The sequence below is a fragment of the Ranitomeya imitator genome, chromosome 4, assembly GCF_032444005.1.
Source record: "Ranitomeya imitator isolate aRanImi1 chromosome 4, aRanImi1.pri, whole genome shotgun sequence".
Taxonomy (NCBI): domain Eukaryota; kingdom Metazoa; phylum Chordata; class Amphibia; order Anura; family Dendrobatidae; genus Ranitomeya; species Ranitomeya imitator.
Window position 1 is genome coordinate 304648344 of NC_091285.1, and position 27098 is coordinate 304675441.

Here is a 27098-nt window from a genome sequence, read left to right on the forward strand (position 1 = left end):
TATATATATACAACTTACTTCTTTTGCTCACTTATGGACCTTGTTAGAACTGATTACAACATGTAAGACTATTGATGGTATGCAGAAACTAATTCTGAATAAGACTGTTATAACTCTCTTAAAAAAGAATATACCGATGCAGTCCCTTGCTGAACATTTTAAATCACTTTAGCACTTTAAGCATTATTCGTGTTGGTGACGTTATTTGTTTGTTAGTTCCTCCCTTTAGGGTCACAAGGGAGAGCCGTCATTGAGTGGGGGCGCCATGTTAAACTTAGGGTGCCAACCTCCGTGGTAAGGTAGGGTGAATAAAGGAAAGATCACCCCCTCACCAAAATTACCTCTATCCTTTTTAGTATTGTTAAGATTTAGGCCGGGTCACACCTAATGCATCAAAATACGGTCCGTTTTTTACGGCCGAAATACGCCAAAAAGTTCTGAACAGTGTATCTGTATTCAATGAGAGGATGCGATTTTTTTCTCCAAAAATTATCCGTGTGTCATCTGTATGGCATCCGTATGGCATCCGTACGGTGAGATTTTCTCACTGACTTGCAAAACAGACATAGAATGGATCCATGGGCTCAAATATTCGTGAAAACATACATACAGTTTATATATATATATATATATATATATATATATATATATACTGTATATATACAGTTAAGTCCATATGTATTTGGACAGAGACAACATTTTTCTAATTTTGGTTATAGACGTTACTACAATGAATTTTAAACAAAACAATTCAGATGCAGTTGAAGTTCAGACTTTCAGCTTTCATTTGAGGGTATCCATATTACAATTGGATGAAGGGTTTAGGAGTTTCAGGTCCTTAACATGTGCCACCCTGTTTTTAAAGGTACCAAAAGTAATTGGACAGATTAAATAATTTTAAATAAAATGTTCATTTCTAGTACTTGGTTGAAAACCCTTTGTTGGCAATGACTGCCTGAAGTCTTGAACTCATGGACATCACCAGACGCTGTGTTTCCTCCTTTTTGATGCTCTGCCAGGCCTTCACTGCGGTGGTTTTCAGTTGCTGTTTGTTTGTGGGCCTTTCTGTCTGGAGTTTAGTCTTTAACAAGTGAAATGCATGCTCAATTGGGTTGAGATCAGGTGACTGACTTGGTCATTCAAGAATATCCCACTTCTTTGCTTTAATAAACTTCTGGGTCGCTTTGGCTTTATGTTTTGTGTCATTGTCCATCTGTAGTATGAAACTGTGCAGTGTGTATATGCAGTACAGGAGGAGTGATACTGTGCAGTGTATATATACAGGACAGGAGGAGTGGTACTGTGCAGTGTGTATCTATACAGGACAGGAGGAGTGGTACTGTGCAGTGTATATATACAGGACAGGAGGAGTGGTACTGTGCAGTGTGTATCTATACAGGACAGGAGGAGTGGTAGTGTGCAGTGTGTATATATATATACAGGACAGGAGGAATGGTACTGTGCAGTGTATATATACAGGACAGGAGGAGTGGTATTGTGCCGTGTATATATACAGGACAGGCGGAGCGGTACTGTGCAATATATATATACAGGACAGGAGGAGTGGTACTGTGCAGTGCATATATACAGGACAGGCGGAGCGGTACTGTGCAGTGCATATATACAGGAGGAGTGGTATTGTGCTGTGTATATATACAGTACAGGACAGGAGGAGTGGTACTGTGCAGTGTATATATACAGGACAGGAGGAGTGGTACTGTGCAGTGTATATATACAGGACAGGAGGAGTGGTACTGTGCAGTGCATATATACAGGACAGGCGGAGCGGTACTGTGCAGTGCATATATACAGGAGGAGTGGTATTGTGCTGTGTATATATACAGTACAGGACAGGAGGAGTGGTACTGTGCAGTGTATATATACAGGACAGGAGGAGTGGTACTGTGCAGTGTATATATACAGGACAGGAGGAGTGGTACTGTGCAGTGCATATATACAGGACAGGCGGAGCGGTACTGTGCAGTGCATATATACAGGAGGAGTGGTATTGTGCTGTGTATATATACAGTACAGGACAGGAGGAGCGGTACTGTGCAGTGTATATATACTGTACAGGACAGGATGAGTGGTACTGTGCAGTGTATATATACAGGACAGGAGGAGTGGTACTGTGCAATATATATAAGCAGGACAGGAGGAGTGGTATATACCGTATGCCAGAGCAGTGGTACTGCACAGTGTATATTTACAGGACAGTAGTATGTATACAGGACTGAAGTGTAAGTGACTCGCCAGCACCTGCTTAGGAGAACAATGAAGCCAATGCCCATAGAATGGTGGAAAAGGTAAGTTATAATTGCGCTATTGCAGGGTTCAGGTGTGGGATTCTGGGGCCACAAGTACATGTCACTCACAGAGCACTGTGACGCTGATGGGAGGAGGGGTGGTACACAAATGAATACAAGAGGCTGAGTTTTCTTCCAGGCACTGCATGCCTCAGAGCCTGGAAGAATGCATTACCATAAATAAATAAAAGTAAATTTCAACACAACAAGACCGCAGATATGGACATACAAGTTGGGCTATTCTAACCATTCTACCACCTGTATGCCCATATTAATATCTTAAAAAGCGTCACAGATTCCCTCTAAGCAGTGGACTTTTTATTAGCCCATATGGCAACATTTCAGTTCACAGCAGAGAAATGTTATGTTATGGATCCAAAACGTTGCCACACGGGCTAATAAAGTGTCCTCCACTTTTTTCACAGTTTATCGATGTAATATATATATATATATATACATATATATATATATATATACTAGATTGTGGCCCGATTCTAACGCATCGGGTATTCTAGAATATGCATGTCCCCGTAGTATATGGACAATGATGATTCCAGAATTCGCGGCAGACTGTGCCCGTTGCTGATTGGTCGAGGCAACCTTTATGACATCATCATCGCCATGGCAACCATTATGACATCTACGTCGATACTGTGCCCGTCGCTGAATCAGAAACGTGAGATGTCTACGTCCTTTATGACATCATCGTCGCTGTGCCCGTTGCTGATTGGTCGAGGCCTGGCGGCCTCGACCAATCAGACGCGAGATTTCTACGTCCTTTATGACATCATAGCCGCTGTGCCCGTTGCTGATTGGTCGAGGCCTGGCGGCCTCGACCACTCAGAGACGCGGGATTTCTACGTCGATGTTGTGCCGGTCTCTGATTGGTCGAGGCCTGGCGGCCTCGACCAATCAGAGAGCCGGGATTTCCAGGACAGACAGACAGACAGAAAGACAGACAGACAGACAGACAGACGGAAAAACCCTTAGACAATTATATATATAGATATGCACACACACATAATAAGAGCTAATACTGAGCAACACACTATGTATACAGGACAGGAGAAGTATACACAGCATGCATAGCTCCACAATATATACTGTGCTAAGGAATATAGAGTGGAGCTGTGTATATACCACTGTGGGTATGGAAAGTATTCAGACCCCTTTAAATGTTTCACTCTTTGTTTCTTTGCAGCCATTTGGTAAATTCAAAAAGTGAATTTTTTTCTCATTAATCTACACTCTGCACCCCATCTTGACTGAAAGAAACAGAAAAGAAGACATTTTTGCATATTTATTAAAAAAGAAAAACTGAAATATCGCATGATCATAAGTATTCGGACCCTTTGCTCAGACACTCATATTTAAGTCACATGCTTTCCATTTCCTTATGATCCTCCTTGAGATGGTTCTACTCCTTCATTGGATTTCAGCTGTGTTTAATTAAACTAATAGGACTTGATTTGGAAAGGCATACATCTGTCTATCTGACCTCACAGCTCACAGTGCATGTCAGACCAAATGAGAGTGTATACACTGTGGAAGCTCGGCTCACTTAGCTGAGCATCGACGTAAACACAGGCACATGTGGGGTTAAAGGTTCTGGGTGGTTTATTGCATCATAAACCCCAAACCCAAAATTATAACAGAAAAATAGCCTTTCTGGCTCAAAAGAAAATAAACAGTTCATAAAAAGTTCTGCCCAGGACTTCTGGCGGAATTCAGGAGAGGGCATCTGCGTTCCCATGTAACTTCCCGGGCCTGTGTTCTACATAGAACTTTAAATCCTGGAGGCCTAAGAACCACCTAGTCACCCAGGCGTTCTTACCCTTTTTCACTCTTAACAATCTCAGAGGGGCATCATTGGACACAAGTTTGAACCTCCGGCCTAGTAGATAATACCTCAATGTGTCCACTGCCCATTATATGGCTAGACACTCCTTCTCAACGACGGCTTAGTTCTTTTTCTCGCTTCCGGATCAAATACAGGATGGGATGTTCTTCTCCATCTATTACTTAAGACAGCATGACTCCCAAGCTAACCTCTGATGCATCCTTCTGGATCACATACTCTTTGCTGAAGTCTGGTGTGACCAGAACTGGATTTTTACACAGAGTTCTCTTCAGTTCCTGGAACGCCAACTCAGTGTCATCAGTCCATTTAACTATTGTCGATTTGGTGCCTTTAAGAAAAATCTGACAATGGTGCGGCGATTATATTGAAACTTGGAATGAATTGCCTATAGAACCATACAATTCCAAGAACTGCCCTCACTTGCTTCATGGAAAGCGGTTGCGGACACTCTTGAATTGCCTTGATCTTGTTGATTTACGGCTTAATATCACCTTTCCTGATGACATAGCCTAGATACTTGGCCTCTTCCTTCCCTATACCACATTTTTTCGGTATTATCGTGGACCCCACATTTCTTAAGGTATCCTGAACCACTTGTACCTTTGGCAGATGACTAGCTCAGTTAGGGCTAAACACCACAATGTCATCGAGGTACGCTGTGGCATACTTCTTATGTGTAGCCAGGGTCCAATCCATCCCACTATGGAAGGTGGCCGGAGCCCCCTGCAGACCGAAGGGCTTCCTAGTGTATTGAAAACACTCATCAGGCGTCGAGAATGCTGTCTTCTCCTTGGCGCTCTGGGACATGGGGATCTGCCAATAGCTTTTTGTCAGGTAGGGTTGTAATGTACCTCGCAGGTCCAAGTATCTCAATGAGTTTGCCCACATGAGGCATCGGGTAAGCATCAAAGCTAGAGACTTCATTCAGCCTGCGGTAGTCACTGTAAAACTGCCACTCACTGTTGGGCTTCGGCACGAGGACGATGGGACTCAACCATCCACTTTTTGACTCCTCTATCACCCGAGGTCTAGCATCTACTTCACCTCACTTGATATCACCTCTTTCCGTGATTCTGGAATTCTATAGGGCTCGAGGTTCACCCTTACGTGAGGTTCTGTCAACATGTAATGCTCGACCACCTGCGTATGCCTTGGCAACTCTGAGAATAGGTCCTGATTCTACTGCAACAGATTTCCGACACTGTTGCCTCTGGGCCATCATCAGAGTCTCTGCAACAGTGACATCGTCTACTGTGACTTTGGGACTGACACCCAGGCAATCGGAGACCAGCAATTCTCAGTCTTGCCAGAGCAAGTTCACATGATAGACCTGGTGCGGCTTCCTTCACCCCAGCTGGTGTACCTTGTAGTTATCTTTGACCAGTTTTCCCACCACCTCATATGGGCATTGCTCTCCATCGTAGGGATAAGCACTAGCATGTGGTCCCCAGGCTGGAACTGCCTCAGCCTTGCTGATCTTTTATGCACCCTTGCTTGTGTCTCCTGTGCCTGAAGAAGATGCTCCTTCACGATAATCATCACTTTCACCATTCTCTCCAGCAGCTGGGCAACAAGCTCTATGATGCTCCTTTGTGGCGTGACCTAGGCTTCGCATGTTTCCTTGGAAATATTTAGCAGCCCTTGCGGATGTCAACCATACTTGAATTCAAACAGTGAGAAGCCAGTAGAGGCCTGGGAAACTTCCCTGATGGAGAAAAGCAGAAACAGAAGCAGGTAGTCTCTGTCTCGACTGTCCTTCTCAAAGACTTTTTTGAGCATGGCTTTCAAGGTTTTACTGAAGCGCTCTACTAGGCCGGCATTCTGTGGATGGTACACTGAGGTTCGCAGCTGGGCAGTCTGGAGGATACTACAGAGTTCTTTCATTACCTTGCTCAAGAAGGGGTTCCCTGGTCTGTCAGAATCTCCTTTGGCAGGCCTGTCCTAGCAAAATCATGGACAATTTCCTGGGTGATACTCCTAGCCAAAGAGTTCCTTAGGGTACTTCATAGTACTGTGTCGCATAGTCCATAACCACTAGGATATATTAGTGAGATGGCTCTACTACTTCACTGGAGTACATATGTGTTTAATTAAACTGATAGGAGTTGATATGGAAAGGCACACTCCTGTCTATATAAGACTTCACAGTGCATCTCAGACCAAATGAGAATCATGAGGACAAAGGAACTGGCTAAGGAGCTCAGAGACAGAATTGTAGCAAGGCACACATCTGGTTAAGGTTACAAAAGAATTTTTGCAGTACTAAAGGTTTTTAAGAGCACAGTGGCCTTCATAATCCTTAAATGGAAGAAGTTTAGGACAACCAGAAGTATCCCTAGATCTGGTCGTCCAGCCAAACTGAGCTGTCGTGGGAGAAGAGCCTTGGTGAGAGAGGTAAAGAAGAACCTCAAGATCACTGTGGCTGAGCTCCAGAGAAGCAGTAGGGAGATGGGAGAAATTTCCACAAAGTCAACTATAACTGCAGCGCTCCACCTGTCAGGCCTTTATGGCAGAGTGGCCCAACAGAAGCCTCTCCTGAGTGCAAGACATATGAAAGCCCGCATGGAGTTTGCTACAAAACACATGAAGGACTCCCAGAGTATGAGAAATGAGATTCTCTGGTCTGATGAGACGAAGATAGACCATTTTGGTGATAATTCTAAGCAGTATGTGTGGAGAAAACCAGGCACTGCTCATCACCTGCCCAATACAATCCCAACAGTGAAACATGGTCGTGGCAGCATCATGCTATGGGAGTGTTTTTCAGTTGCATTGACAGGACGACAAACAAAGAGTGAACAATTTAAAGGGGTCTGAATAATTTCCATACCCACTGTATTTATTTAGCAGACATATACACACGTAGTCAAAATTGTTGGTACCCCTCGTTTAATGACAGAAAAGCCCACAATGGTCACAGAAAAAACTTGAATCTGACAAAAGTAATAATAAATAAAAAATCTATGAAAATGAACAAATGAAAGTCAGACATTGCTTTTCAACCATTCTTCCACAGAATTAAAAAAAATAAAACTCATAAAATAGGCCTGGACAGAAATGATGGTACTTCTGAAAATAATGTGACAAAAGGGACATGTTAACTCAAGGTGTGTCCACTAACTAGCATCACAGGTGTCTACAATCTTGGAATCAGTGAGTGGGCCTGTATATAGGGCTACAGATACTCACTGTGCTGTTTGGTGACATGGTGTGTATCGCACTCAACATGGACCAGAGGAAGCGAAGGAAAAAGTTGTCTCAGTGACTAGATTAGAAAGAATATTAAAGGTAAACATGTTAAAGGTAAAAGTTCTAAGACCATCTCCAAGCAGTGTGATGATCCTGTGACTACAGCTGCACATATTATTCAGAAATTTTAGATCCATAGGACTGCAGCCAGCTTCCCTGGACATGTCTGCAGGAGGAAAATTTATGACAAATCAAAGAGATAGATAATACGAATGGTAGCAAAAGAGGCAAGAAAAACTTCTAAACAGATTAAAGGTGAACTTCAAGCTCAAGGAACATAAGTGTCAGATCGCACCATCCGTCATTGTATGAGCCAAAGTAAACTTCATGGGCGACGACCAAGGAGGGCACCAATGTAGAAAAAAATCATGAAACTGCTAGACTGGAATTTGCCAAACTACATGATGACAAGCCACAAAGCCTCTTGGAGAATGTCTTATGGACAGTTGAGACAAAATGGAACTTTTTGTCAAGGCACATCAGCTCTATGTTCACAGATGGAAAAATTAAGCATATCAAGAAAAGATCACTGTCTCTACTGTGAAATATGGAGGAGGCTCTGTTATGTTTTGGGGCTGCTTTGCTGCATCTGGCACTGGGTGTCTAGAATATCTGCAGGGAACAATGAAATCTCAAGAATATCAAGGGATTCTAGAGACAAATGTGCTGCCCAGTGTCAGAAAGCTTGGTCTCAGTCACAGGTCATGGGTCTTGCAAAAGGATAATGAATGATCCAAAACACACAGCTAATAATGGCTAAGAGGAAAACATTGGACTATTCTGAAGTGGCCTTCTATGAGCCCTGACCTAAATCCTATTGTGCATCTTTAAAAAGAGCTGAAACATGCCATCTGGAAAAGCAATCTTCAAACCAGAGACAACTGGAGCAGTTTGCTCTTGAGGAATGGGCCACAATACCTGTCAAGAGGTGCAGAAGTCTCATTGACAGTTACAGGAATTGTTTGATTGCAGTGATTGCCTCAAAAGGTTGTGCAACAAAATATTAAGTTAAGGCCGGCCTCACACTTGCGAGTTTTACGGACGTAAGAGCGCAGAAACTACGTCCGTAAAACTCGCAAAACATACGGCACAATTATTCTCTATGCCCCTGCTCCTATCTGCCGTATTAAACTGATCAGTATTATACGGCTTTCTACGGCCGTAGAAAATCGCAGCATGCTGCGTTTGTCACCGTATTGCGCAAATAAAACGTCAATGAAAGTCTATGGAAGCCCCAAAAATACGGATCACACACGGACCAGCAGTGTGACTTGCAAGGAATATGCAGCGCTATTAGCGAGAAAAGCCGGTAATTCAGCGCGGTGTACAGTAAAATCACACTGACAGCTTACAGTAGAATAGGTAGAATAAATGTGTACACATAGAATAGGTATATATATATATATATATATGTCAGTAGACACATACTGTATATATATATTCATATTTCTTCCAGCGCTAGACAGCTTTAAAGCCGGTAATTCAATTGTTGGCTTTTGCTCTCTCCTTCCTAAACCCGACATGATATGAGACCTGGTTTACATACAGTAAACCATCTCATATCACCTTTTTTTTGCATATTCCACACTACTAATGTTAGTAGTGTGTATATGCAAAATTTGGCCGTTCTATCTACTAAATTAAAGGGTTAAATGGCGGAAAAAATTGGCGTGGGCTCCCGCACAATTTTCTCCGCCAGAGTAGTAAAGCCAGTGACTGAGGGCAGATATTAATAGCCTGGAGAGGGTCCACGGTTATTGCCCCCCCCCCTGGCTAAAAATATCTGCCCCCAGCCACCCCAGAAAAGGCACATCTGGAAGATGCGCCTATTCTGGCACTTGGCCACTCTCTTCCCATTCCCGTGTAGCGGTGGGATATGGGGTAATGAAGGGTTAATGCCACCTTGCTATTGTAAGGTGACATTAAGCCAAATTAATAATGGAGAGGCGTCAATTATGACACCTATCCATTATTAATCCAATACTAGGAAAGGGTTAAAAAAATACACAAACACATTATTAAAAATTATTTTAATGAAATAATAACAAAGGTTGTTGTAATATTTTATTGAACGCCCATTCCATTCACTGAAGACCCTCGTTCTGTAACAAAAAAAAAAAACAACAATATCCTTACCTTCCGCAGATCTGTAAAATCCAACGAAGTAAATCCATCTGAAGGGGTTAAAATATTTTGCAGCCACGAGCTGTGCTAATGCATTGATGCTCGTGGCTGCAAAACCCCAGGGAATGAAGGTAAAGTAGGTCATTGACCTATATTTACCTGCATTTGCGGTGAGGCGCCCTCTGCTGGCTGTTCCTAGATCGTGGGAACTTTCCTAGAAAGCTCCCTGGCTCGAGATCATAAGAGGGCGCCCTCTGCTGGTTGTCCTCATATGAACTCGAGCCAGGGAGCTTTCTAGGAAAGTTCCCACGATCTAGGACCAGCCAGCAGAGGGCGCCTCACCCCAAAAGCAGGTAAATATAGGTCATTGACCTACTTTACCTTCATTCCCTGGGGTTTTGCAGCCACGAGCATCAATGCATTAGCACAGCTCGTGGCTGCAAAATATTTTAACCCCTTCAGATGGATTTACATCGTTGGACGTGACAGATCCTCGGAAGGTATGTATATTGTTGGTTTATTATTTTTTTTTTATTTACAGATCGAGGGTCTTCAGTGAGTGGATTGAGAGTAGAATAAATTAATTCAACAACCTTTGTGATTTTTTCATTAAATTAATTTTTAATAATGTGTGTGTGTTTTTTTTTTATCCCTTTACTAGTATTGGATTAATAATGGATAGGTGTCATAATTGACGCCTCTCCATTATTAATTAAGCTTAATGTCACCTTACAATAGCAAGGTGATATTAACCCTTCAGTACCCCATATCCCACCGCTACACGGGAATGGGAAGAGAGTGGCCAAGTGCCAGAATAGGCGCATCTTCCAGATGTGCCTTTTCTGGGGTGGCTTGGGGCAGATGTTTTTAGCCAGGGGGGGGGGGCAATAACCGTGGACCCTCTCCAGGCTATTAATATCTGCCCTCAGTCACTGGCTTTACTACTCTGGCGGAGAAAATTGTGCGGGAGCCCACGCCAATTTTTTCCGCCATTTAACCCTTTAATTTAGTAGATAGAACGACCAAATTTTGCATATACACACTACTAACATTAGTAGTGTGGAATATGCCAAAAAATGGGGATATGAGATGGTTTACTGTATGTAAACCAGGTCTCATATCATGTCGGGTTTAGGAAGGAGAGAGCAAAAGCCGGTAACTGAATTACCGGCTTTCTGCTATATCGCGCTGGATGAAATATTAATATATATACATATATGTGTCTACTGACATATATATATATATATATATATATATACAGTATATATGGTTTTGTTTTTTTTTAACACATGGATCCCTTGTATAGCCGTATGTCGGTTTTGCAAGCCTGCGATAAAAACACGCAGTACGGATGTCATACGGATTACATACGGAGGATGCCATGCGCAAAATACGCTGAAACACCCTGCCTACGGAGGAGCTACGGACTACTATTTTTGGGACTTTTCAGCGTATTACGGCCGTAATATACGGACAGTATTTTCATACGTTGTGTGTGACGCCGGCCTAAGGGTACATCATTTCTGTCCAGGCCTATTTCATGAGTTTTTTTTTTTTTTAAATTCTGTGGAAGCATGGTTGAAAAGTAATGTCTGACTTTCATTTGTTAATTTTCATAGATTTTTTTAAATTTATAATTACTTTTGTGTTTTGGGTTTTTCTGTCATTAAACGAGGGGTAACAACAGTTTTGACCACATGTGTAAATTGAAAGAAAAGCTAAGTTTGCTTCCTTTCACAAGGATACTGCACAAACAAGGGCATTGTAAGGTTAGGTCCTCAACTACTTGTTTGGCTACAAAGAAATACTGATTAAGAAATAAAAGAGCTGAAGACACATTTATATCTTTTAGCCAGTAAATGAGATTGTTGCATGTGGGAAAAAGGAGTTATTAAGATAGAATTATCAGTATATCTATAATCCTTTCAACCCAGAGGAATCATTTATTATGAGCAAAGCAACCTGTGATGGGTCAGACTTCACGAAGGGTGTGAAATTTGTTCTTTGCTGTCTACATTATTGCAATGTCAGTGATTGTGCTTCCTATGTCATGAAGACCTCATTACGTTTGAACTGAAGTATGGGCATCTTTTTTTGTCTGACAATGGAAGCAGAAGTTAAAAAAAACATTGACATTGCTTTCAGAACATTATCTTAATTTGGAAATACAAAAAAAATCACAGCATTCTCCTTCTCTTAAGAAGAATAAATGGCAAGTAAGCAATTCTGAGTGAATTGTGCTAAATAATTGTAGCAAATTAGAAATAAAAGAAAAGGAGAACATAAATGATCTTCCACTGATTTAGGCTGGCAATTTAGACTGATGATGCTGGCTATTAAAATGTGAAGGTGACTTTTCTATATGCTTTGCAGGGGTGTAATATGAAGAAAAATAAGCCAGCTCACCCGTGATGCATAAAGTTGCCATGATTAAGGGAGCTTAGTCTCCAGAAACGCGTTGAGATTCTTACCCATATGGTTCGTGCTGAAGTCTGTATCCTCTATGTTCAAAGTTTGTGAATAAAGAAAACTCTTTTTTACGGATTCGGTGAAGCTGGACATTCTTTTCTTTTTAGGGGTGCAATATACATTTTCTGTAGTCAGGAGAAATACAGTCAACATTTATTATAAATAAAACGCTAAATGTTTACAGTGCTGCCTTTGCTATTTTTTTCTGAAAATAATTTCACTCATACTAATAGTAATCGTTAAAACGACAAGTACATATCTCATAAATGTATTGCATATCTACAAGGTAAGTCACAAATTTATCACTGGGACATTCATTTATCTCCAGAATGGGTCCTGCTATTCCGCTTTTCGCCGGCAGCACGTACTGCAATATGTGCCGCACACGTAAACACGGAGAACAGTGTGCACTCTCCTCCGTGTGCATGTACCGCCCGCAGGAGAGACAGTGCTACAGTAAGCGCTGTCCCCCCTGCGTGTGGTGCTGAAGCCGGCATTCATTCCTTCTCCCCAGCAGCGTTCGCTGGAGAGAAGGAATGAAAAATCTAGGTTATTTTTATTTTCCCTTAAAAATAAAGTTTGTGAGTCACCACCCGCCTCCCATCCCCTGTGTGCCCCCCCCCCCCCCCGCTTTCCGGGAAATACTCACGATGTATGCTCTCAGCGCCGGCAGCAGGTCCTGTGTGAGCGGTCACATGGTACCGCTCATTACAGTGATGAATATGCGCATATGAGTATTTCCCGGCAAGCGGGAGGGCGCACAGGGGATGGGAGGCGGGTGGTGACTCACAAACTTTATTTTTAAGGGAAAATAAAAAAAACCTTGATTTTTCATTACTTCTCTCCAGCGAACGCTGCTGGGGAGAAGGAATGAATGCCGGCTTCAGCACCACACGCAGGGGACAGCGCTTAACTGTAGTGCTGTCTCCTGCACGGTCCGTGTGGTCCTCAGTCGGCACATGGGCGGCACAAGGTTGCCGCCCGTGTGCCACACTGATGTGCTACGTGAGCACATGGACACACAGACATGGATAATTCCGGTACCGATTTCTCCGGTACAGGATTTATCTGGACATGTGAAAGAGGCCTTAGAGTCAAAAGTACAGTATATGTTATCAGAGATACCATATAGGCTGTGAGTGAATAACATCACTAGTTCCCAAATATATTAAGAGACCACTGCAAAATGTTCAGTTTGTCTGATTTTTCTCTTTATAGGTATATTTTTGAATAAAATGTAAATTGCTCATTTATTCTATAAACTTCTGACAACATGTCTCCAAATTTCCAAGCAATATATTTTGTATTTTTTTTTCGGAAAAGGAGAAATGGTCAAAATTAAAAAAAACAAACAGTGCTTTCTGACCTCAAATAATGCAACGAAAACAAGTTCATAATCATTTAGAAACAACAATACTAATCTTTTAATTCAGGAACAGTTCAGAAATCAATATTTTGTGGATCTTATTCAATCCGCACCTACCCACAGCCCATCTGCGGGTTTATGCACTCTGGTGCAGCTCCACAGTGTCTAAGGAGTCTTTTGTGCTCATTTGTGTCCAGTGACGGACTACTGTTTCTGGATTAGGCCCCGAGGCCTGCACGTGGGCCTTGGCCCTGCGGGGTAGACCACCCCCCAGCTAGGAGCGTGCCGAGCGGTGCTCCTGAAACTAAGTGCCGGACATAGCACTGCGGAGAAAACCCCCCTCATCTCCCCCTGTGTGCGGAGCGGCTGATCGGCGGGAGAGCGGACAGAAGTATCCGGAGCCGGGCTGCGGTGCTGGGAGAGGGTGAGAGGACTGAGGGAGAGAGGTGCCCTGCGGCCCCGTTGCTCCACCCCCCGGTCGCCGAGCCCACCGCGGCAGCTGCGGACGGAGGATCGGCTGAGGGAGGACGCGAGGCTACGCTAGTCTCCAACCTGCTCCTGAGCGCCGAGTCACTGACGTGCGACGCTGCCGGGAACCGCTGTTGACCCCCTTGTTCTGACTCGCTCCGCTCGCCTGCACTTACTGCCGCGGGTGTACCCGGACCTGCGGGTCTTGTGCCTGCGCCTGCGGCTCGTCTCCCGACCGGACTCCTGGAACACAAAGGTGAGGGGGGAGAGCACGGCGAAACCGTGGGGCTGAGAATAGTGTGCACCGGAGACCCCCAAATAAGTGGGTGTATTAAAGAAGCGCGGGAATTTCTCGCGCCAGCGCCATATTGGAGCCGGCCTGCCACAGAGAGGAGACCCCGCCATCGCTGCTACAGACCCTGTGCTACCAGGGAACAATAATAAAGCAGTGCTCCCAAGCGGATAATAAATCTACTGTACCCTTAACACCATAACTAAAGGGTATATTAATCAGTGTTGTGACAGACAAAACTCCCCTGCATTGTGGCACTGAATGTCCCATTTGAGTACTAACTAAACTCTGCTTCATCTAATTGATATCAGAAGACAAAGAGTTAATGAAAAAAGTCAGTTCATCTCTGCCATCTTCTGGTGATTTGTAGAAACTGCTACTAATATTTTCTTTTTACAATCTACAACGTTCTGCATTGATAACTGGATTCAACAAGACTTTTTTTCGCTTTCTTTTCTGACCTTAAAGCGACACCTAGTGGCCACTCTGAAAATATGCTTTAATTTCACTACAATATGTAAATAGAAATTTTTTTTTTCTCTTCTTCATGTCCAGGTTGTGATCGTAGCACTTCACGTTAACAAGCAGCCTCAAAATGGTTAAATCACAGAAAGAACGTGAAAAATCAGCAAATAAAACCAACGGCAGACGATCAGAAAAAGGGTGCTCATGGTGCTCTTGACTCATATCTGAAAAAGAAAAATGACGTCTCTCAAACCCCTACTAGGCAATCTCTCAAAAAAGCGATCTCATCCGAAAACATTGATGAGTCAGACCCCAGCGAGGTGGACTCTGACAGCGATTCAACTACAGGAGACATTGCCCCTATCTCTAGAGCCTTCATGAGAAAACTGATGGCCCAAAACATGAAGCCACTCATGGAGGAAGTATCGGGTATGCGCTCAGACCTTCAACATCTTGGCCACAGAGTCGAGTCCCTTGAATCTGCAAATGTCGACACGGTGGAGGCTGTTGCCTGCCTTAACGAGCAAGCTCTTAAACAGCAACAACATCTGAACACAGCACTGTTAGCCGTTGAAGACCAAGAAAACAGAAGCAGGAGGAAAAATATTAGGATTAGAGGTGTCCCAGAATCCTTCACCTGAGAGGCACTAGATAAAGTGGCTAAAGAAATTTTCGCTAACCTTATGGGACCAGAGAGAGCCTCCAAAGTTACAATTGAAAGGATCCATCGTGCTCTAAGGCCTAAACCAAAGCCTGAGGAACCTCCTAGAGACATCATATGTGGACTTCTTAGCTTTGTGGATACAGCTGCGATCCTAGCAAGCGCTAGAGAACAAGACAAAATACTATATGAAACCTCACAAATACAGCTTTTCCAAGACTTAGCCCCTTCCACTTTAGCAAAAAGACGAATCCTCAAACCTCTCCTTACCGCCCTGAAGGCCAAGAATTTGTCATATAAATGGCTATTCCCTTTTGGCCTTGCAGTGAATATAGCCAGTCGTCAAATTACGATCCGAACCCCAGAGGACCTTCAAAAGGCCTGGGAAATCCTAGACATTTCTCCAATAAACATACCCTCCTGGATGCCAATTGACTCCGACTGGAACCTGCCTCCAATGAGAAAACCCTTGGAATGGTCGCAAAGGAAGAAACACACTTCGCCTAAAGTGAAGAAACAAGACCCTAAGAAACACCCACCATGAAAATCCTATTCCTTCTTTGGCCCTTTATTTGGTACTATGGAGTAGTTGTTTGGATCGTTTAGAGTTCCTTTTTCAGATAACAGCCTCTGCCTTTTTAAGGTTTCTATCTTTAAATCACTATAATGCATTTTTTCATTGCTATAGACCAGATCACAACCTGGATTAACCCTCGCTTATGTCTGGGTATTCTTTCCCCCCCCTGCGATGGGCGAGAATTTAAATGTATATATTTTGTTGTTCATGTTTTTCCCCTCTTTCCCTAGGTACCGTGATGGGATAATCTTCTCTTCAAGACATGATGAGTGCGAATAGTAAGGTGAGCTCCGGGTCCATCACAGTTGCCTCCTTTAATGTGAAAGGCCTTAATACACCCGCCAAAAGAAATCAAATTCTTAACCTCCTAAAAAAACAAAAAACCCAAGTAGCTTTCCTCCAGGAAACACACTTTAAAAACGGTAGGACACCTAACACCTCCTTCTCCCCATACCCAACGTGGTTCAATAGCTGTAACTCTTCTGCGTCCAAGGGTGTTAGTATAGCCCTTAAAAAAGGTTTACCGTTCTCACCGAAGGATACACTGAGTGACCATGAGGGAAGATATATCTTCGTTAAGGGGCACTTAGCCAACACCCTGGTCACATTTGCAAACCTCTATGCACCCAACAAACATCAGGTCCAGTGGATATCAAAAACACTAGAGGTATTACAGCTTTTCACCGAGGGGTTACTAATTGTAGGGGGAGATTTTAACATCACCTTAAATCCAGAGACTGACTCCCCAAGCGGCCTGTCCTTTGTTTCTAAAAAATTAAGATATAGTCTATTGAACAAACTATCCAACCTGCACCTCATTGATCCATGGCGCATCATTCATCCTACCACTAAAGACTTCACTTTTTTCTCCCCCCTCACTCATCCTACCATCGGATTGACCTCCTTTTGATACAATCGAGATCCTTAAAATTAATTAAGTCCGCTAGCATTGGCTCAATCACAATTTCAGATCACGCACCGATCTTTATAGACATTGTCATTGCCACCTTGCCCCGTCCAACAACATCGTGGAGATTGAATGAATCCCTATTAGAAAACCCACAAAATTTAGAGAAAATAAAGTACACACTTTCGCGATATTTTCTAGAAAATGTCACTGAGGGGTCACTAACACCCAACATATGGGAAGCCCACAAAGCGGTACTCCGAGGAGAACTCATCTCAATCGGAGCCCACGCAAAAAAACAAAGAGACAAAGAGATGATGTCTCTCCTACATCAAATTGCAGTCACAGAGCGCCTTCATAAAAAAATTAGCACGCAAGTTCTTCAACGGGAGCTAGTCGACCTCCGCGCCAAGTTAAAAGACTTGCTTAATATCAAATCGGCTAAGATCTTTCTGCATTGTAGACATCGTTTCTATATGCACGGGAACAAAAATAGCAAGCTGACCTCCCACCTTCTCAAAAAACAGAGGGAGAGCAAATTTATAAAGCATGTCCACAATGAGCTAAACGCGAAGGTCGACAGATCCGAAGATATTGCCGAGGCTTTTAGATGCTACTACCAATCCTTATATAATTTAGAGCCCCCCGATTCCATGAAAGACTGCGCTGCGGCGGGAGTTAGGATTCAGGATTTCTTGGCTCCTCTCTCCCTCCCAAGGCTTCAATCCAAAGATCATACAGCCCTTCTATCTCCAGTCACAAATCAAGAAATTAGCGACACTTTACAAAATATGGCAACCAATAAAACTCCGGGCCCAGATGGCTTCCCACTGTCATACTACAAAAAATTTTCGGACTTTCTCTTACCACATTTGACTTCCTTGTTTAACTCCTTCCTTGCAGGAATTCCCCCAACCAGACAAACATTAGAAGCACACATATCTGTTATCCCCAAAGAAGGGAGTGACGGCGGTCAGTGTAGCAACTATCGTCCAATTTCTCTATTGAATTCTGATCTAAAACTTTGGGCTAAAATTCTTGCATCTAGGATCAATAGTGTTCTTGAATCCCTGATACACCCTGACCAAGTGGGTTTTGTCAGAGGCCGTGAAGGGAAAGATAACACATTGAAAATCCTCCTAGCTATCTCACACGCCAGACGCTCCGGAACCCCGTTGGCTCTATTATCAACTGATGCCGAGAAGGCTTTTGACAGAGTCAGTTGGCACTACATGGTATGCACTCTAAAGAAGTTTAACTTCCCACAACCTTTTATTGATGCCATCATGACTCTGTATTCAACTCCAACCGCTAGAGTTAGAGTCAACGGGCTGTTTTTGGACCCATTTGAGATAGGAAATGGGACCAGGCAGGGCTGCCCTCTCTCCCCAACGCTTTTTGTTTTGGTCATGGAGACACTAATACAGAAAATAAGACAGGAAGAGTCAATAAGGGGTCTAACCGTAGATCACACAGAATTTAAGACTGCTGCTTTCGCAGATGATCTTATGATCCTGATCACAAATCCTAAGTCTGCATTCCCCTCTATCTTGAACCTTCTCGAGGAGTTTGGGGCCGTCTCAAACTTCAAAGTAAATATGCACAAGTCAGAAGTCATGAACGTCTCACTACCAGACGAGGTTGCCTTATATCTCAAAAAGTCTACCCCCTACAAGTGGCTTACAGATAAATTGAAATATCTAGGTGTCTTTCTTACTGCAAACCCCTCTACTCTTTACAAACACAATTTTGAACCCCTCCTGGACAATCTCCAAACACGCATTAAAACCTATGACTTACCATACATTTCATGGATCGGGAGGATAAACATAATCAAATCGTACATCCTTCCAAGGATATTCTATCATATGAACATGATCCCTATACCCCTTCCCAAAACTATCTTCACAGCAATCAATTACATTTTTAAAGGGTACGTTTGGAAGGGCAAAAGACCGAGACTCCCATTCAAAATCATCTCACTCCCGAGAAAGAAGGGGGGTCTTGGACTTCCGCATTTTGAGACTTACTGCCGAGCAATCCATTTGGCCAGGTGGATATCTCTGACCAAACCTAGACTTTCCCAAAAAACATCTAACCTGGAACTCTTACTACTGGGAGGGGGGGCTGAAAAATACCTCTGGACCTCAGCCGTACCCCCACAAAATTCCCTTGAAGAAATAACTAGCAACACATTGACCATTAGGAGGAAACTGATCCCAAACAACTGGCCATATTGTCTCTTTTTGGACAACATGCCTCTGGGGGTAATACCCTGGCTTATTGAACCAAAATACATTGACGCATTTGACCTCTGGGACTCTTTACCGAATCTCCCAGTTTCTCATTTGCTTTCTAATCAAATAAACTGTATAAATAGTTGGCCATGTGAGGCCAGGAAGCGTCCCCGAGACTTCATACAGGTACACCATGTTCAACACACCATATCCAAACTGAGGTCAAACATCCAAAATAAACCAGACTGGCTCTGGCTTGAGCTTATACTAAAACTTATTCCCATACCCCCTAAGTTAATATCCAAACTATACCATAACTTAATCTCCCCAAACACTAATTTTAAACCCTTATACCTATCCTCTTGGGAATCTGAATTGAATATATCTCTCTCCAACAGGGAATCAGATCAAGTATTAGGACACTCACATGGGTTCTCAAGATGTGTCCTGTTACAGGAGAATGCATTTAAAGTCCTTTCCAGATGGTATAGAACCCCTGAGTCACTTTATCACCTGGGCCTCTCAGACTCTCCTCTTTGTTGGAGATGTATGAAGTCAAAGGGCTCGTTATCACACATATTCTGGGCATATTCACATGCCCAGATATCACAAATTTCTGGAAAGAAGTCTTCGACCGACTCCGCCAGTTGGGATTAATAACTCACAACCTAACACCCCAAGAAGCTCTATTGTCACTTCCCACTAAGTCATACAAGCCGAAAAAACACGACCTTCTTCCCATCCTAATAGCCGCAGCCAAACACTTAATCTCCTTACACTGGAGACAAAAAAAACCCCCTCATATCGATGAATGGACCAAAAAAGTCCAGGACATATGTAGGTTGGAGGAATTGTCCAGCTGGGACTCTCACTCACACGATAAATATTTTCGGACATGGTTGCCATGGCAAATGTTAAATAACCCTTCCTCACTGCCTTTCACTAACCATACCTATTAGCTAAAACAATTTTGCTCCCCCGTGAACTCACTAAGTATAATGACAGCGCGCTGTGGTGGACCCGGACATTTTTTTTCACTCACCTGGCTATATCAGTATTACTTGATATTTTTCATGGCACTCATTTACTATCGATCAAAATTACCTGTCTAATTCCTGCTGGTTAAAAAATCTAATTGTACCCGTCCTCCTCAAACGAATGACTTGTATTTAGAAACGCCTACTTCGACCACTTTTTCCCTCCGATGCCTCTTCCCCCCTCCCCCCCTCTCTTCCCCCTTTTTTTTATAGTTTTTACAGTTCTTGTTGCTCTCGGTTCACATGTTTAAATGTTTTCCATTTTCTGTTGAACGTATCGGGTTGCACAACCCGAACTTTGTGACCTAAATCCGCCAATCAGCAATTAATACAAATAACCAAAGCTATGGTCACCTTTGATGAACAATTTGCATCTGTATGGTATAACTTATCACATTCAGAAGTTTGTAACACTATGTTTCAGATTCATGTGTACCACTTTGTTTTTCATGTATTTTGAAAATTTGAAAATAAAAATTAAAAAAAAAAAAAAAAAGAAATCAATATTTTGTGGAATAATCATGATTTTTAATCACAGCTTTCATGCGTCTTGGCATGCTTTCCCCCAGTCTTTTGCACTGCTTCTGGCGCAAAAATGTAAGCAGTTCTTTGTTTGATGGCTTGTGACTATCCATCATCATCATGATTACTTTCCAGAGGGTTTCAGTGGGGTTCAGGTCTGGACATTGGGCTTCCCATGACAGGGTTTTGATGTGGTGGTCCCTTAATTTTTGCCAGAGCTGTATCTAGTGACATTCAGAACATCTGGAGCTGGATCATTAGGACCGCCTTGAGGCTCTTTTAGACATTTTTAGCAGGGTATTTAAAATCTACTTACACCACACTGTCACATTTCATAATGCTTTTATCACCCTTTTCTAAAAAGACACTTCAGTCCATTCCTTTCCTGGTCCACCCTATATGGTATTTGACAGTACAAGAAAAGCAAGTACAGGGTATTAAGAAGGGCTTTAAAGAGTGCATTTTGTTTTAGAATCAAATGTATATCAAAATATAACATTCATCAATATAAAAAATTATTGTTGCAAAAATATTCCAAAGGCAACTTTGCTTTACTCCTGTGGCCCATCCATCCATTCACAGACTGCACACATTTCATTATATTGAATCAACTAGGGTTTTTGTATTGCATTAGGAATGGGTGAACATACTCAGTGATACTTGGTTATCACTTGAGTATCAAGGTGCTTGTATGTGCTCCTTACTCAGCGAGTAATGGGCGGTGCTCTACGTAAAACTTGAATCCTCCCCCTGCTGTTTTGGTGCCTGTTATTAAAAGTATGTGAGGATTGCCTGAACGTCACTGTAAAGCCGTAGCCATCTTTGATGTGGTATTACTGTAATTAGCTGGCCATGTGACAACATCAAGGGTTATAAAAGAACAGGTGCTGCCCGACTTGGCACATTGATGCCATTGTACAGCTCTGTGACACTTTGTATTGCAGGGAGAGAGTGCTTGTCTAAGCCTAAGTGCGCCCATATAACAAATCAGAGTCCTGTAGTGTTGATACTGGTGCTGAAGCTGAACCATCATGCTTACAATATTTTTCTGTCTAGCTGGAGAAGTTCAAAACACATAAGTCACACAAGACTCCACACAGACATTTTGTAGCATTCAACAACATTTAGTTTTTTTAGCTGATAATTCTTCAGGGAACTATTTTTCAGGCTCTTGAAGAGATTTTGAAAAATTTTGGCTAATGTTTTTTTTTCCTGAAGCCCTCTTGCAACCTTTTTATTGGATGGTGCCTAGTTTAGAGATTTTTTTCCTCAAGATATGCTTCAAAGATAAAACACACACTTTCATTTTCAATCAAGAATTTTTCAAAACCACTTCAGGAAAAAAAAGCTCAAAATTCTCCTCATACGAGCAGCAAGTAGATTTCTGATTTAGGCAAGAAAACGCTAACTGGAGATGGAATAATATAATTGAAATATAAACAAGTGTTGCTACTTTTTTCAATGAATTTTGTTTTTAGAGACACGTTAGTTGAGCATGGGAAACAAATACATGAGATTTTTTTTGCATAGTTAATAAAAGCCTACAAGTTTGATAAGATTATATGTAGATGCTGATCACATTTGTGCACTAGGATTCCATTTCATATTATTTCTATGAGACATAGACTGATTTTGCACCATAGTCAATAACTGTTTTCATGTATGGGTCTGCAGAATGAATTTTTTATTCCTTTACTGGAGTTCTTAATTGATAAAATAGGGAAGAAGAACACCTGTTCATTTTCCATTGCTCGCTCTTAAATGCCTGATATCATGACATACCTGTAGCATTGTAAGTGAGTATGTGAGGCAGAGCTTAGAACGACTCATTGATAGAGATTGGATCAGTTGATTTGCAGAACCCACGTCATAATTGACAGCTTCCCCGACTCCTCTTTTGATTCACTGTGCTGGTGAAACGTCATCACTGTGGCGTGAAGCACATATGAAGTTGTGCTGAGCTGTGGTTGCTGGCAGGTAGATAAGTTCACTGGGTCACAGATTACTGACTTGGCCACTGGACCGAGTCCTACAAATCGATTTGCACCATCTCTGCTCAACTGATTCTACTCAACCCAACATAGATCACCATAGTCTATGGCAGTTTAAGCATGGTTCATTAAATCACAACATGGCTAAGAATATTTAAGCATGTTGCAACAATTTAAAATAGGCCTCAGTGTGTGTTCACTTTAGTGCCTTGTGAAGTTGTATATCTAGAAGTGATTGAACCAAATTTTGGTATAAATTGTTCAATCTATACATTAAGGAATTCAAGGCTAGATAAAAAAAAATATTTTGGAGAGACATATCCTGTTTCTACTTTTCATGTCCGTATCTGGAGTCCACTTAGGCATACAGTGATAGCGTAATGTAACACATCTGAGTCTCATGTTAAACACTCTTTATTTGTGAATAGCTATTACTACTAGTTCCTCTGAACTAACATTGATATTGATTACCATGAAAACCTCGCTGCAAATGAATAAAAGTTTACTGATTCTACATTAATTTATTGTTGATGATGTTGTTACATAAATTAGTTTAAAAATATACCACTGTTATGCAAATTTTTTGTTGCCATCCAATGAAAAAAAAAAAAACATCCGCAGAATGCTATAGTATGTAAGAAAAAAAGAAAAAAAAACAATAAAAATCTCTGTCAGCTTGACTGCCACATAATAGACACATTTGCCACATAAATGCAATTGTTTTATTAAATAAAAAGAGATCGTAGGAACTCTTGACCTTGACGAAACACCTTTTCACCTTCTCCTACCAAACATCATACTTATGACACATGGCTCTCGAGAAAGGTGAGAACAAACTCGATAGCCAAGCTTACATTCTCATCTACGTAAGAGTGACATTTGTGCCAGATCACAACACCATGTATTAATGCTTAAAACCCTTGAAGATAAGTGACATACTTATACAATTTTCTTTTGTTTGGGATTACATATCTAGAGTTACTCACTAGAGATGACCGAATCCGAGCGTAAAAGTTACGGGTTTGTACCAGACAGTGTCCGATGCTAAATGCCGAACATGGACTTCTGTCAGAGGTCCATTGTAAAGTTCAGAATTCCTGTGGAAGTCCGAGAGAGAGAGAGATTTTTTTTATCAGCTCCAAAGTTCAGTTCCCAATTGTTTTCAGTTTGGTTCTGGTTCTGATTCAAGTTCGGACACAGTTCTGTTACCTGAACCGAACTTTGGAATAAGGTTTGGGTTGGATACCAGAGCCTGGACTTCCAGTAGTGCGCTCATCTCTACTACCCACCTTTTATATTAAGGACAACCTGAAAAGTTGCAAAATGTCTGCTACTCTAGCTGATGCACCTTACCACAGACTCATAATGCAATAAAACAAAAGCAAGTCACAAAGAAACAAAAAATGTGCAATAAAAAAGCACACTGGCTTCTTTACAGGATTCTCAACATAACCTGGTAAGCACAGCAAAGAACATTTTTGTAACTTCACTAAACTTATTATATTCTTTTTTAGACTTATTGTAGTCACTGCTGCAATGCATGAAAATGTAAATGCAAAAAAAATCAAAATGTACAAATCCAAGTGACAGCTGTGGATTTGCATTTTAATCTGCTATAAGTCCCTCCACAGATTGCCCCTAATATGTGTGGCCACCCTTTGGCCTAAAATAGGTAGTAAGAAGTGACGTGTCACTTCTGGAAGCGAGTGGAAAAAACCATGGTCACAATACAGCTTTCCCAATTATGTCAATGCGAAATGTACACCTGAATTGTGAAACAATGTGAGCGCGATATATTGTATCATATTTTACACAGTGTATGTGATATATTTACAGAACACCTCAATCACAGCGATTATTAATTATTCTAAAACATAATTTAAAGCTTTATAGTTAAACTTACCCTAGTGATGATTTCAAACAGCTTTTCTTATTTTTATCTATTACCTCCTCTGAAGACTTATCAACTTCTACGATTAGTTCCTTCTTTTGACATGTTAGCACATAATTATGTCCATCATTGTTATCCCAAAAGGTACCCACTGCTGTTTCATAGCATATACAGAAATCCACTCTTGCTCCCTCTTTTTGATATGGACTGACCAATGATATTGTAAAGAAGAATTGATCTGTCTCCCCATTACAAGAATCAGGAACGTACTCTGCTAATAGGTCATAATGGCTTTGCCAGTTATCCAGTGACATTCTAACATAAACCTGCTTTTCAAATGAAACATTCAGAACTCGTATAATTCCTTTCATAGATGATGTTCCTTTTATGAAATCCACTGCTTCAAGGGTCACTTTTTTTGCATGCAGCCTTTCCATAATTCCACCAACAGGAGGTAATATAAAGTCTGGCGTTAAATAAAACTCCTCAATTTTAACGCTCTCCATTACAAAGGTTGTTGTTACGGTTGGAATCTCCCATGTGTCAAACTCTTTAACTGATACCAGATCGAATCCAAACGCATCTGCAAAGGACACCTTCCTTGCAACAGTAGGTGGTTGTTCCAGGTCTCCATCATCTGAAGATACAGAGCTACGTCTTCTAGGAAGTGGAGATAAACGAGGTTTGATTGTAGATTTTACATCCTCCTCATCCATGGTGGAATTATGCATACCTGGTGGCTCTAACAGGTTATCTTTACTTGCAGTACTTTCTTCAAAACTCTCCATCTTTCTCCTAGATGTGCTCAGGAGACAAACAGGACAGCTACTGACGGCTGACATTTGAGACTGTGTGATTTAGGATGAGGATTAACATTACACATGACATTGCAAAGGGTAGTCAGGCCTATTAATAAGTGTGGTGGCTTGTAAACTATGCTGGCCTTCCACCTAAAGGTTTCAGTTCTCGTGCCTGAGTGTTACTTACCATCTTAAAAATAAATGCCAGTTCATTCATATCAATTTTTATAATTTATGTACACTATTCTCCTGCTTTGCTTGTAACACAGCTAGAAAATGCTTTAATTTATGTATAAATACTGCACACCCTATTACGCGCGTACACTTACCAGTATATATATCTGAAGAAGCAACTTTCCACAACAGCAAACATGTAGGACAAACAGGAAAGAAGGGTTAAAATAAATAGCCTGCCCTTTAAAAATCTGAAAAAAAGGTTAGTTCTGTCTCTTTATATCTATATTTAATAGGCAGCTTACTCTACACACATACCTGATTTGTATCCCACAGTAAAGCAAAGGAGCTTTCTTCTCATGAAGGACTTGCAGATTAACCATTTAACAATACAATCAGTTTTCATTCTTGCGGTTTCATTTTTTCCCTACTTTCTTTCAAGAGCCATAACATATTTTCCATCAACATAAATATATCACAGTTTGTATTTTTGTGGGATGAGTTGTAGTTTTGAATGAGAAAATTATTTTCACCATGTAATTTACAGAAAAACTGGAAACAAATTTCTAAGGCTATTTGCACACGTTCCAGATTTTTCACGTTTTTTGCACGTTTTTTCAGCAGTTTTCCAAGGCAAAAACAATTAAAAAAACGCATACGTTAAGCATCCCATCATTTTTAATGCATTCCGCAATTTTTGTGCACATGTTGCGTTTTTTTCCGGAAAAAAACGCAGCATGTTCATTCATTTTGAGGATTTTTCGAGGATTTCCCGCTTTTTAATGCATTGGGAAGCTCTGGGAAAAAAAACGCAAAAAATCCACACAAAAAATGCCAGTAAAACGCGAGAAAAATGAGCAAAAAACAGAAGCGGATTTCCTGCAGAAAAAGTCCTGCTTTGTTCAGGAAATTTCTGCAAAGAATCCTGATGTGTGCATATAGCCTAAGAGCTGAAAAATTGGTAAAAAAATCTACAGTTCTGCAATTGTTTTTTGGGTTTAGTATTTGTTCTATTCATTGTGCAGTAAAAATGACCTGACAACATGATTCTTCAGGTCAGTTTAATTGCGGTGATAACAAACTTGTACAGTAATTTTGTTATTTCAGTGGTGAAAAAAATTCTGAAGTATAAAATAAAATTGTTTCTCTCAAGATTTTTAGAGACTTTTAACTTTACTTTTTCTATCCATAGTGCTGTATGAGGTCTTCCTTTTTGCATGTGGACAGCAATATAATTATGCTTGATAAAGGTCTGTTGACCGAAACGTCGCTACAGGAGGCAGAATAAATGTAAGCTCTTATTTTTTTCACAATCCATTGTGACGCTGTCTTTTTGTTCTTTGTGGTCTTGGTACTGTCCGGGATGGGCTCCCTGGTTTTGGACGTGCGCCCTTGTGTCCGCTGAGACCTTCAATCTATAAAGAAAAGGGTGCGGTTTTGACTTTCTTTTGTTTTGACTCAGCAATTATGGCATACAACTGACCTTTTGATTACTTTTTATTGTAAAAATATGGATCTGTATTACAAATTCACATTTGTATTTCCATCGTTGAAGACAAATAACAAAATACTAACATAAAACTAAGGCAATATAAGCCTGAAATTTGTTTCACCATTACAGATGAGTGGATTGATTTACAGAAGAGTGAGTATGAGTCAAATTTCTTGAAATTCGCTGTTTCACACAAATGCAACCAATTT

General features: G+C 41.4%; 1 protein-coding gene across 1 annotated transcript in view; it reads right to left on the reverse strand.

Moving 5' to 3' along the window:
• Window positions 1–25247, reverse strand: part of PPP1R3A (protein phosphatase 1 regulatory subunit 3A) — a 316486-nt gene extending 291239 nt beyond the window's left edge. Inside the window, exon 1 of the mRNA XM_069764817.1 lies at window positions 24436–25247. Within this exon, the coding sequence (XP_069620918.1) occupies window positions 24436–25211 (776 nt within the window). The 5' untranslated portion in view covers window positions 25212–25247. The remainder of the gene's footprint in view (window positions 1–24435) is intronic.
• Between the last annotated feature and the right edge of the window lie 1851 nt (window positions 25248–27098).